Source organism: Antechinus flavipes, chromosome 2, assembly GCF_016432865.1.
Source record: "Antechinus flavipes isolate AdamAnt ecotype Samford, QLD, Australia chromosome 2, AdamAnt_v2, whole genome shotgun sequence".
NCBI classification, from domain to species: Eukaryota; Metazoa; Chordata; class Mammalia; order Dasyuromorphia; family Dasyuridae; genus Antechinus; species Antechinus flavipes.
Window position 1 is genome coordinate 51,422,008 of NC_067399.1, and position 13,526 is coordinate 51,435,533.

The following is a 13,526-nucleotide window of genomic DNA, read 5'->3' on the forward strand; positions in this document are numbered from 1 at the left end:
CCTCTGCTGACTGCTGACCTCCCGGAGCTGCTAACATCCCACCACTTTTTGGTCTGGTTTTTCTTACACAACACAACAAATATGGAAATAGGTTTTAAAGGATCGTACGCGTTTAACGTATATCCGATTACTTTTGCTGTCCTGGGGAGGGGGAGGTAATGCAGACAGGGAGAAAAATCTGGAACCCACAAAAGTGAATGTTGGAAACTATGAATATTTAGAATAAAGTACTATTGAGAAAAAAAAATCTCGTGACTTCAAAAATAAGTAAATAAAACGGCACCTTCTACGGGAAGCTTCCCCGGCCCCTCTCAATGCCAGACCCGCCTTCTGTTAATTATCTCCGTTTATCCTGTGAATGCTCGCTTCTGATATGTTTGCTCCTAATCTCTCCCATTAGATTGGAAGCCTCTTGGGGGCAGGGACTTCTTGCCTCCTTTTGCATCCTTAGCGCTTAGCACAGAGCTTGGTATACAGTGGGAGCTTAATAAATACCGACTGATCGACCCTCTCCTCATATTTGGGGGCGCGCTACTACTAGTATTACGGTAGTCAAATGACGGTTCAGTTTCGCTCCACCAACAAGCAAAAGGGGAAAATGGGTGGCCGTAACAAATTACACCTATCGGGGGCCACCAGTCTCTGCGATCTATACTCGAAGTGGACAAGCCGGTAAAACGGACCTGGGGTTGGCCAGTCCAACAAGTGCGTACGCGAACACACACGACCCAGGGCTCTCATGTCAGGCGCATGCGCCCTGACGTCGTTTCATCTCGCTTCCGGTACCAGCATCCGCCTACTCGAACCGGAGCTACCAACGCGCCTGAGGGGCGGCCGAGCGCTCCAGATCTATCTTTCGATCCAAGCCTATTGGCTGCGAGAATCCTTCCCCGAGTCTGATTGGTCAAAGCACAAGCAGCTGCTGCCGAGTCGTCCAATAGAGTCGGAGCGCGTGAGCAAAGGGGGCGGGGCCCTCCGGTGTGTGGGCCGCCTTGTCACTTAGGGCTCGGGCATGAGCGGGTTGTGCTGGCGGTGGGTTGACGGTGTCCTGCTTGCTGTCTGAAGTGCGGGGTTTGGGGTTCGATTTGGGCCATGGCCGCCGAGAAGCCCCTGGTCGCTATCACTTGCACCGCCCCCACCAACATCGCAGTCATCAAATACTGTGAGTGGGAAAGGAGGTGCTGGAGCGGGGAGGAGGGGTCCGGGGAAACGTCCCCCCCGGAACGCCGGGCTCCGAATTTTGGGTTCCGGAGGTCTTTGGGTCCGAGTGACCGACCAGCCAAGCAGGCGGTCTTGGCCTGAGTGAGATCTGTGCGCTGGGGGGCGGGAGGGAAGGACATCTTCAGCGCAATAATTAAATAATATTCAGTTAAAATACGTAAACATAAAAATATGCTTACAAAATAGGGTCATTTACCTAAAACGTCATTTATGTTAATAATAAATAATACTTTATAATAAATTTTAACATTTTAAATAAAATACGAAATTCAGTGCGATGCAAAATTTAAGTAAAATTCAAAAATAAAAATAACAACTTACACAATAATTTATAAAAATAATAAATAAATAACCGAGAAACATCCCAAGAACTGGTGGATAGCGTCACCAGACTGTCAGGGTTCCATTGCCTGCGCAAAGAACCCTTGCTGTAGCTCAATTGCTTCAGTTTACAAAGGAGGCTCAGAAAGAGCCCCTGACTGCCCAGGGATCGCACAGCTAATTAATCAGTGCCAGGAGCTGCTCTTACTCCATCTCCAAGACTCTTTTCATTATAGTTCAGCTGCTTGTCAGTGGGAACTTTCCTAAAACACGTGCAGGGAGAGAGGGGGTGAAATCATGTAACCCCCTTACTCAGTAAACTTCAATTTTCCCTTTTGCCTCCAGGATCAAATACAAATCCTCAAAATGGAGGTGATTGTGCGTTACAACCTGCTTTACAGAGAAAAAAAATCCTGGGCTTGAAATCAGAAAAACTTAAAATCAGAAAGACTTAAAACTAAACTTGAAATCAGAAAAATTCTGGCACGATTCCAGGCTTTGCCTGTTTTAATGATGTTAGATAAAGCCCTTTAATTTTCTAAGGCTTATAAAATGAAGGAATAACCAGGGAAGATGATCTGCTTCTACTTCTGACAATCACAGATTCTTCTTTGAGGAAAGAACTTTGTAAATCTTAAAGCATTTTGTCAAATTTATTTTATTGTAAGCTCCCGAAGCACTGAGGCCTGATTTTCTACGTCTTTAAAAAAAATTCTCAGAGTTTGGCACAGGTCTATGCAAGAGGCTTACAAAGTATTTGTTGAATGTGTGATACTAGGAAGGTCGGAAAACATGGTCTCTAGTCCATCCTTTCAAGAGTTTACACTCATTCATACATTCATTCTTAAAGGCCACGAAAGCCCTATTTATGCTCCAGGGCCCCATAAGTCACTTGCCTCTGTTTGTTGTTTTTTTTTCAACTGCACAAGCTGAGATAATAGTACTTACCATCCAGAGTTATTATAAGAACCAGATTTGATAATATTTATAAGTGCTTAGCACAGTGTCTGATACATAATAGCTACTATTTGGATGGTAGCTATTATTGTGTTGTTATAATTTTTTTTTGATGTTTTACATGTAAAAATAATTTTCAACATTCATTTTTGTGAGATTTTGAGTTTCAAATCTTTTTTTTCTCCTTCCCTTCCTTATCACCCCTCACTCCAAGGCTATTGATTATCATTTTGAATAGACTTCTGTGTATCTGTTGTCTGGGGTCCAAAGACCTAAGTATATGAAGACATCAGTTCATGACATGAACATTCATGAATTATAGTCTGTAAAGGAGTAGGGAGGGTTTGGTCTGCCTCAGTAGAGAGAGTCCTCACATTTTTGAAGTAAATGCCACTAATGTCCAACTACAGGGTGTTTTCCTAGGGGAACGGTTTGCTAAAGAGAGTTTTAAATGAGCAGAAGGAAGGATGGAGGAAGAAGTAAAGGTAACAGGCAGGTAAATTGGGAGATGATGAAGAAGATAAAGGATGGTCACTTGGATTTTTGTACCAGCTCAGAGAGGTTATTCTGGGGAAGCGTTCTCAAAGGGATGGGACTTGAACTAAGTTTTGAAAGATTTGCATAAACAGAAGGGAGGGAAAGGACTTGGCTGCCTTTGAACTACAGGTTCTCGCCTAGTTGGATGTGAATGCCTCGAGCAGAAACCTGTGGAGCAGCAGGAGCTCAGATTGCTTCCTGTGGGGTAACAGCAGTGATCTGGCTGTGCTTGCTCTTCCAGGGGGAAAACGTGATGAAAAGCTGATTTTGCCCATCAATTCCTCACTGAGTGTCACTTTGCACCAGAATCAGGTATGACCCTTCCCAGAGGACTTTGATGACAACTGCACAGGACCAGCATTTCTACACTAAAAAACAAGGGACCCAAACCATTCATACTAGAACCCCAGCTGGCAGGTGGGATTATAGGACCAACCCCAGGGATTCTACCACCTACCCTGCAAAGCTAGGCAACCTTTGCCTCTCCCTGTGTCCTGATTTCTAAAATAGACTTGAGGACTAGACCTATGAGTCACTATCATGGGGCACACCCTGGCTGAGCCGGCTTCTCTCCCAATGCAACTGGAACCTTCTCTGCTACTCAGAGTCCTAGAGAGTTGTCTGGGGCCACAGAAGGATCTGTAGGTGTCAGAGGTGGGACTTGAATCAGGGTCGTCCTGACTTTATGGCTTCCCTCCCTCCCTCCTTTCCTTCCTTCTTCCCTGCCTCTCTCTCTCCTTTTCTCTTTTTTCACTTACCCAGGGTCACCCAGCTAGTGGGTGTTAAGAGTTTAGACTCTCCCGGCCCTAGGGCTGGTGCTCTACATATTGCCTCATTTCTAAGTGAGATCACAGATCCCTTTGGGTCTGTGTATAAGGTCCAACAGAAGGGCCTTTTTCGTATTTTTGAATATTCAACACCTAGCACAGCACCTGTCTTGCACATTGTGGTAAATGTCTCTTGAACTCAGGGCTGGAGAGAACACGTATTGTCTTAAAAACTGTAAAGCTAAATAAAGGTAACATCTGGCTCCCTAATAAATAGCTAAAAAGGAGATCATAGATAGTTGTAGGTATTAAAATGGACTTGGATGGGTGAAAAATCAGTTCACTTTTGATTGCTATTGTTATTTCCTGAAAGCTGAGGTGATCCTGATTTTTCTTTCCTAGTTAAAAACCACCACCACAGCAGCCATCAGCCGGGACTTCAAAGAGGACCGAATCTGGCTGAATGGCAAGGAAGAAGATGTGGGGCACCCCCGATTACAGTCCTGCCTTCGAGAGAGTGAGTGCTTGAGAACGGGACTGGTTCCTTTGGCTCTGGATCCCATGCCCTTCTTCTTTCCTAGTTTCATTTGGGTGGGAACTGGCTCTTCTAATTTAAAGAGAGTAAATTAGGATGATGTTTTCCATCTTTTTAACTCCTTTAAATTAAGGTGGCAGAAGGGTTGGTGAGGAACCCAGAACATTGTGGGGATTAGAAGCTGTAAGAGCTTTTTTGTGCCTTTTATGTGAGATAATTTATCCCATTCTCTCTCTCACTTCCCCATTCTCCCAGTGCATCCCTCTTTCTTACCCTCCCCCAATTTCATTTATTTATTTTTAATATTTTTCTATCTCATCATAGTCAACCACATGCATGCTCTCTGTGGATCTAAGAATTATAACATTTTTAGAAGTTACAAGTTTCATCTTCCCATGCAGGAATGTAAACAGTTTAATCTTAGTGAATCCCTTTTTCTTTCTCTTTCTTATTTTTTATTCTTCTCTTGAATCCTGTATTTGAAAGTTATAATTTCTCTTTAGCTCTGGTCTTTTTATCAGAAATGTTTTTGAAAGTCCTCTATTTCATTGGGTCTCCATTTACCCTCCTGAAGAATTATTCTCAGTTTTACTGAGTAGTCAATTCTTGATTGTAATTCATGCTCCTTTGCTCTCTGAAGTATCATATTCCAAGCCCTTCTGTCTTGAGTTTTCTTGATTGTGGCTCCATAATACTTGAGTTGTTTCTTTCTGGCTACTTATAGTATTTTCTCCTTGACCTGATAATTCTGGAACTAAGCTATACTATTCCTGGGAGTTTTCATTTGGGGATCACTTTCAGGAGGTGATCAGTGGATTTTTCAGTTTCTATTTTACCATCTGGTTTTAGGATATCAGGAGGTTTCCTTTATATTTATAACCCAGTACCTGTCATGTGGAAATTCTCATTTTCTGTGATTGGCACTGGCACTTGAAGGTCGGGGCAATGCCACGAGCTGGGGGCTGCCCGCCTTCTGTTGTTGTTAGTCACGACAGGTGCCCTGTGTGGGGCCCTGTACTTGGCCGGGGGACCAGGAAGGGCAGAAGCTTGGGGAGGGGCGCAGGCCAGCCGGAGTAGGACTGAGCTCTGTTCCTTCCCTTCTCCACCAACAGTCCGTCGCCTGGCTCGTAAAAGGAGGAGCGGGAGCGAGGGCGACTCCGTCCCTCTTTCCTACAAGGTGCACATCGCGTCAGTGAACGACTTCCCCACGGCCGCGGGCCTGGCCTCCTCGGCAGCGGGCTATGCCTGCCTGGGTGAGTAGTGTTAGGCCCGGGGCCTTCGGGAGGCCCTGGAGCTGAGAGGGTCCCGTCGCTCCTTTGCCCGCCCTCCCTTCTCGCTGCCCTCCCCTCTCGCCGCCCCTTGGGCTCTCCCAGCTACTTGGTCACCAGTGTTCTGGGCAGCCCTCCGGGGGTGTCTGCTTCCACAAATAAGCTTCCCCCCCCTCCCGCTTGCAGATAGTACCTTTATCGCCAGCTGTTGGGCCAGAGACTGGGGCCACCCCCCCGTTGCCTCACCTTTTGTCTCTTTGCTCTCCCTTTGCTTCCGGGCCCGCAGTCTACACTCTGGCCCAGCTCTACGGGGTCGAGAGCGAGCTCTCAGAGGTGGCTCGGCAGGGCTCAGGCAGTGCTTGTCGGAGCATGTTGGGCGGCTTCGTGCAGTGGCTCATGGGAGAGAGACCCGACGGCAAGGACAGCATCGCCCAGCAGGTCGCCCCGGAGTCCCACTGGCCCGAGCTCCGCGTCCTTGTCCTGGTGGTGAGTGGGCTTGGGAGCGGACCTTCTCCTCGGGATGTCCCTGGCCCCAGAGACCGCGGCTCCTCCCTCGGGGCTGGGACAGACGCAGTCCTGGGTGCTTGGCAGATGAAGCCCAGCCCTGGGACCCTCCCTCCCTGACAGGACAGTCCTAGCTGCCCCACAGGCATGTCCCCTTCCTTCCCTGGTGCCGCAGCCCACGCTTCCTGGCTCCAGCTCAGCTCCTGCCTCCCTGACCAAGACCACCCCGCCTTGTCTCCCCCGAGCTTCTCCAGGACCTTCTTTAAAACTCTTTGTGGGGCTGTGGTTGTTTCATGGGCATTAACCTTGCCTCGAGTTGGGCTGTGTTTTCTCCAGCACGTCGTGCAGTGGGCATCGCCCAGAGCTCCCAGGGGCGTCCTTTGGGTCGTGCTGGGAGGGGGACACTTTCGAGGGGCTGTCCTCTGGTTCCTAACTGTTCTTTCGTGGCTTAGGTGAGCGCTGAGAGAAAACCAGTGGGCAGCACAGCTGGCATGCAGACCAGCGTAGAAACCAGCTCCCTGCTCAAAGTAAGGCTCAGCCCGAGGGGGCTCTCAGGGATGGGTGGATGGGGGCCGCTGGCACTGCCCACCACACCCCGGGCAGTCTGGCCTCTCAGGAGTTATGGTTGTAGAACTTCAGGGCCTCTTCTACCCTCGCCTGGAGGTTCCACCAATCCAGTTCCTTCCCACCCCCCATCCTTCCCCTTGTCACTTTGTAGTTCCGGGCTGAGTCTGTAGTGCCAGGGAGGATGGCAGAGATGGCGCAGTGCATCAAGGAGCGGGACTTTGAGGGCTTTGGCCAGCTGACCATGAAGGACAGCAACCAGTTCCATGCTACTTGCCTGGACACCTTCCCTCCGATTTGTTACCTCAATGACACGTCTCGGCAGATCATCAGCCTGGTCCACTGCTTCAATGCCCACTATGGCAAGACGAAGGTAAAGTGGGTACTCCCAAGGAAGCAGCAACTATTCATACAGAGCCTTGACACGGAGCCCTTCGATTTCCCCAAAGCAGAGATGTCAGACTCCCAACTAAACTCACAGAGAATGCGGGGATCGGCACCTGCCTGGGGGACTGGGGCGCCTGGTGTGTATTCCCAGCCCCTGAGAAAGGCAGTCGGGAGACTGGGGTGTGCAGAAGCGGGGTGAGGGAAGGCCCCAGAACAGGCCTGTGGCCGGGATTCTCTGGTCCCTCTCCACCTCCTGCTGATTCCCTTCCATCTCTAGAGTAGGGCATCTGCAAACTGCTCTCCCGCCTTGGCTGTTCAGGCAGGATGGAGTGGTCCTGTTAGACCCTCTCCTTAGTAGCCTTCGGGCGCCTCTTAGGGAAGTCGGGGCTCTGGGGCTTTAAGGACAAGGCCCCGGGGCAGTCACAGGTGCAGCACGTCTGCTCTCCTGCTTTCAGGTGGCTTACACGTTCGATGCAGGTCCCAATGCTGTCATCTTCACCCTGGAAGACACAGTGGATGAATTTGTTGCTGTCATAAAGCAGATTTTCCCCCCGGAGGTGAATGGAGACAAGTGAGTTGCATGAACTATTTCCTCTTTTTTTTCCCTTTTCCTCTCTGGCTGCAGCTGGCTTATGGATGGTGTATGTATTGAGATACAAAGAGCAATAGAATCTGCTTCAGCCAGAAGATTAAGCTGGAAATCCCTGAGGCTGTTATTGGCCTTAATTTGCTATTTGAAATGGGGTTTGTGATATTAGGACCATGGGAACGCTCTTTAATGATGGGGGTAGCATTCTGAGTCCAGGAGCAGCCCTGGTCAGTCTAGGAGGTCTGCACTAGGAAGTGGGCCTCCCAGCCAGTGTCCTGTCCTCCTGCTGCCCATGCAGAAGCCAGCTGTCCTTCTGAAGAGAGCCATGACACCGCTGCCCCAGTGCTCGAGCAGTGGTGTCGGCCTGGGGCGGCCTCAGAGAAGGGACAGAGGTGGCTGGCTCACCCCTCGGACTCCCAGGGAGCCAAATTCTGACCTGCCAAGTGTGGATAGCACTCTGGAAGACTCTTCCAGTGTTCTTGGTGGGGCAGGGCTGCTGCTGCTCCCCCCCCCCCCCTCCCCCCCGGCGCCTTCTGTTGTGTGGGGCCGGTGGGAGAGGGAACCTGTGGCTTGGAGGTAAAGGACAGCTTTGGAATTAGCCCGTGGAGATCTTGCAGACCTGGACAGAGAAGCGAGCTGTATGGGGTTCAGGTTCATGGCTCCAGGCTGCACACTGTTGTGCAGATAAGACTTGTGTTTTGGGTAGAAAGCATGATGTTTTAGAAAACTTAATGTAGATTTTTTGGGTGTGTGTGTGTGTAGCACAAGCTCTGGGACCGTCTCCCTGCCCGTTTAATCCCCCAGTAGCCTGGGCCTTGGGAGGCTCATTACTGGGAGGTTGGTCACCTGGCAGTGACAGCCATGGAACAAAGAAGAGGGCTGAAAGGATCCCATCCCACCTGGGGAGGGCTGGGTGTCTCTGCTGGTACTTTGTCCCAGCTGCCTCGGCTGTCTGGTGTGAAGGGTTTGATGGCTTCCTGCCATTTCCTCCAGGTTCCTGAAGGGCCTGCCGGTGCAGCCTGTGGAGCTCTCAGAAGAGCTGAAATCTGCTCTGCCCATGGAGCCGTGCCCTGGAGGAATCAGATACATCATTGCCACCCAGGTGATCCCCCATCCCCAGAGAAGCCCCCCAGGCCAGGGGCCAGGAGGCAGGCTGTGCTTGTCCTGTCTGAGGAGGGCCACCTCTTTCACAGTGTCCTCCCATCATTACACCTCTTTGAGGTCCCCAGTTCTGCATGCATGCATTCCCTCCCCTGCCCCAGGGCTTTCAGGCCACTTCTGCTTTGCCCTCCGCTAGACTGTGGGCCATGATGTGGACCACAACTTAGAGGAAGTGCAGATGCCCGGGGGCTGCCAGCATTTCCAGTGTTTCCTCTGCAAATCCCATGTTCCTAAGTGCATGATCTGCATGTGACAGGACGACCTGCCCCATCTGTGGCTGAGGGGGCGGGAGGCTGCGTGGGAAATGCCACGGTGACCTCAGGCAGATGAGCCCGTGGAACAGAGAAGGCTTCCAAGCCAGCCTCCCAAAGCTGGCATTTTGTGTGGGGCTGGCGACCTTCTGCCTGGAAGGGATGGGGAGAGTTTAGGACGTGTCCCTCCCTATCGCTGCTGTCCTGGTGGGAAGGCTAGCTAAGTGGAATTCTTGCCTGGCCATGTAATCCTGCATTGAACATCTCATTACAGGTGGGGCCTGGACCCCAGGTCCTGCAAGATCCCCAGCAGCACCTCCTGGGCCCCGACGGCCTGCCTCAGCCGGCCTCCTGAGCAGGAGCCATCTCAAGCCATCGTGCTCCCCGGAGAGATGTCTTATTGAGAGATGGGGAACATTGATGCAACTGCTGGTACTACTGGCAAAGATCGGCTTCCCAAGGCTCTGGCTGGTTTCCCAGTTCCGGCACCTGGCTGGAAAATATTGTCAGGCAGGGAATTTTGTCAAGGATGCCGCCAGAAAAGATTCTGCTTTGGGAACTGGACTGGATTGACCACGGCTTGCTGTCTCTGTCATGGTGTCCGTCACCTCTACCTCACTTCTCCCTGTGTGATTTCTCTTGGCTCTCTGCAGACAGACAGAGGTAGTGGCTTGGTGGCGAGCACCCCAGACAGCTCTCCCCCTCCTAGCCCATCTCTATAAAGGAAGGCCAGAAATGACATCAGATCCTGTCGGAGTTGGTGGCAGAGGGTCTTGTCCCTCCCCGACTTTCACTGCTGCTCTTCAACAAAATTCAAAGCGGGGAAAAATGGTTAATGTCTTTTGTGCAGGATTGTTGTCAACTTTTTGTGATCTGTATTGAATGGAGCCATCTAAGCTCTGGGAGCCCACGGAGGGAGGATGTTTCTTAGGGCAGTGGCCCGGAGGACCAATCTTTTGCCAAATTTTTCTTGGAGGGTTCCAGAATTTAAGCCATTGACTATGTGTTTGCTTTTCTTAAAAAAAAAAAAATTGATTTTAAATGGACAGTCTTTGAGTGGTCTTGCTTTGAAGCCAGTGATGGCAAGTTAACGCTGGGCTTCAGCGCTACTTTACTCTACAAAGCTAAAAAAGAAGGAGATTCTGCAAGTGACTTACTTATGGATCCTGTTCATATTTCTGTAGAAAGAGACCACCTTCCCTTGGGAATCTTCCGTAATCCCCAGATTGGGCGGGGAGAGGATGGGTACCTCTGCAGAGGCAGGGCTCAGCTTTGCCTAAGAGGCAGCAGAAGTAGAATATTTCACCCCAGAAAGAAGTGCTATTTCATCCTCTCTTATCTAGTGTTCTGTTGAAGGGAAGTGTTCGGTTTGTACATTACAGTGATAATCCACATTCATCCCGGTGGCCCTAGATCTCCAACGAGTGATTGGGTTCTAATCAGCCCAGTCAGTGCTCTCAATCCTCAGTGATTAATCCTGGATCCGTCTTCCATTGCTTACCAGGTCAAACATTTGATTATCCAAAACATTCATTTTCTCACTATGGTGGACAATTACATTTACATTTAAAACAGTACTATAACCATGTAAATAAGCTAAAAGGAATTAAACTCCAAAAGGATTCTTCCCCTATACTTATCACCCCTGCACCAATACTCCATGACACTCCACTAGAAGCTAGCCAGCTGCAGGTCAGGGAAAGCCAGATGTTAAGGAGGGCCAAGGTTCTTGCAGGTCCAGTGTCCTGAATGACAAGAATGCAAACACTTATCATGCCCTCTGGGTTGGTTCTGAATTGGTTTTTCCCCAACTGAAAGAAAACATGTATCCCTTGATGGTTGAGTCTGGGGCTCTAGAGGCTCTTGTTTCTTCTGCATCTTCCATTGACAATACAAATTTAGCTCTTTCTGTCACTGTAAGGAGTGGCCGATGGTTCTATTATATTTGGTTTAGAATTTCCCTGTGTTTGGTTCCATATCATCCCTCATCACCTCAGATGTCCTCATTGCCCCATCTGCTGTTTTAAGCCCACAAAAGGAAGGGTTAACTTCTAGGAGAAAAGAGGCGATAGCTGTAATATCTCCTCATGGGAGAACTCATGCTATGTTATGTGTCAGGGTTTTACAACCAGGGCATAATTATTCCTTTCTGTCCTGCATGGGCACTGGTGGCAAGAGCCCTTCACAGGACAAATGTCTCTCCTGGGTCCTATTTGAGGAAGAGGATCAACAAAGATTGTGGAGGGCATTCAGTTAGGACGTGGTCTGGATCAGGGCAACTTTTAAAAGTTCCGCTCCCTTTCTAGTGAACCCTGTCGACCCCTTTCTCAGAGTCATGTTTTTGAATACATCGAACTACAAAGCACAGCAATTGTGTTGAAATATAATTATCAGGGGCAGGTAGATGGTGCAGTGGATAGAGCACTATCCCTGAAGTCAGGATGTTTCTTAGGGCAGTGGCCCGGAGGACCAATCTTTTGCCAAATTTTTCTTGGAGGGTTCCAGAATTTAAGCCATTGACTATGTGTTTGCTTTTCTTAAAAAAAAAAAAAAATTGATTTTAAATGGACAGTCTTTGAGTGGTCTTGCTTTGAAGCCAGTGATGGCAAGTTAACGCTGGGCTTCAGCGCTACTTTACAAAGCTAAAAAAGGAGATTCTGCAAGTGACTTGCTTATGGATCCTGTTCATATTTCTGTAGAAAGAGACCACCTTCCCTTGGGAACCTTCCATAATCCCCAGATTGGGCGGGGAGAGGATGGGTACCTCTGCAGAGGCAGGGCTCAGCTTTGCCTAAGAGGCAGCAGAAGTAGAATATTTCACCCCAGAAAGAAGTGCAAATGTGGTCTCCGACACTCAACACTTCCTATCTGTGTGACCCTGGCAAGTCACTTAACTCCAATTGCTTCCGCAAAAAGAAAGAAAGATAATTATCAAAAAATTTTGTTTAAATATCAAACCTCCTAAATTCTATTCATGGACCCCGAGTTAAAAGCTCCAGCTCTGTAAGATAACGAAAGTACAATTCTCACATTTTAGTTTTTGCCACTAGGGTGTCTCTGTCTAGGGCCAGTTTTTCCAGAGCTCTCTAGAAGGAAGGGAAGCGTGACGAGGCTCATGTTTCATCTCGGGGGCAGGCTGGATCACAGAGGTGATGTCCAGTGTTCCAGAGAGAGGGCTGCCATCTTGCTCACACTGCCCTAGGTCTGGAATGCCTTCCCCCCTTTTGCCTCCTGGTACCCACAGGCCTCTTCAAGACCCATCTCAAGTATCATCTACTTCAAAAAGTCTTTCCTAATTCCCTCAGTGGTTAGTTCTTCCACCCAGTTACTGTTGGGGTTTTGTATGTTGTATTTTTGTCTCTTGTCTCCCCCTTGTAGGATGTAAGGGCAGGGACCACCTCAGTTTTGTATCCTATCCGCCAACGTGGTGCCCGGTGCATAGTAGGTACTTTATAAATGATTGACAATTGATTGTTTTGCTTAGGAGGGTATTGGGAGTGGGCAGGGCTATTTTAAAAAGGTATAAAATGTGCGGTAGCCTAACGAGGAACTACCATAGTTCATCTGTCTCTTCAGGAAATTGGTCAACTTCCCACCCCTCTCCTCATGCTGGTTTCTTTAGCTGAGACCAATCCTTTTTTAACCTAGGTCAGTGTGCAGCTGTAACGCATTCCTTGTAACGGCCCTGTAGCTAGATCTCTTTGGGACTCAGTTTCCTCACATATAAAGTGAAGAGAGTGGCTAGATAAATTCCAAAGTCTATAGGAGCTAGAAATTCTAGGAACTGCTGCCGTCCCTACCCAGGTAGTGCAAGCATTATTATCCCATTGTACAGGTGAGCAAACAAGTCTAAGTCACAGTCAGTAAGTGACAGCCAGAATCGGGTCTCACGTCTCCTGACTGCTTCTGGAGCATCAGGGAAGGGCATAAAGTATGGAAGTCTGGTAGAAAGAGCAACGCCCTGGACACAGGAACCTTATTATTTTACCATAAGTGACCAAGCAGAACCCTTGAGATTGGAGAGGAATGGGGGTCCCGGAAGGGAGGGAGCTTATCTATTCGCCCGGGAGGGCAGTGTAGTGTAACAGAAGAAGCTTCCACACCGGGAAGACTGGGATTCAGGTGCTGCGTCTGGCACTGAGTGGCTGTGTGACCCTGGGCAACCCCAGTGCTCCGTCAACTCTGAACCGCAGCAAAGGTGCCCACTTGCAGTGGCAGAGGGAGCTTCTCCTCCTGGGGATTCCCGTAGCCATGAAATAGTTTCAAGGCAGGAGGTTTGCCCCATGCCCATCTAGGGAGCGAAGTGAGGGGCAGAGGCTGTCCCAGCAGGACGGTCTCGTGGGAAGGCGGGGGTTCAGGAGTCGGTATGGCCGCGGGGGTCGGGGAGCCGGGGGAGCAGGGCCAATGTCGGGGGTCTGGTGGGGACCAGGAGACCAGTTAAGCAAGGGTCCCCTCGGTCGGGAT

General features: G+C 49.5%; 1 protein-coding gene across 1 annotated transcript; it reads left to right on the forward strand.

The window, feature by feature from the left end:
- Positions 1-979: 979 nt before the first annotated feature.
- Positions 980-10,110, forward strand: MVD (mevalonate diphosphate decarboxylase). The gene is made up of 10 exons (XM_051974797.1): positions 980-1,162; positions 3,278-3,348; positions 4,206-4,320; positions 5,451-5,591; positions 5,893-6,092; positions 6,563-6,637; positions 6,829-7,047; positions 7,517-7,632; positions 8,644-8,752; positions 9,337-10,110. The coding sequence occupies exons 1-10, from the start codon at positions 1,093-1,095 to the stop codon at positions 9,415-9,417; spliced, it is 1,197 nt and encodes a 398-aa protein (XP_051830757.1). The 5' UTR covers positions 980-1,092; the 3' UTR covers positions 9,418-10,110.
- Positions 10,111-13,526: the final 3,416 nt, after the last annotated feature.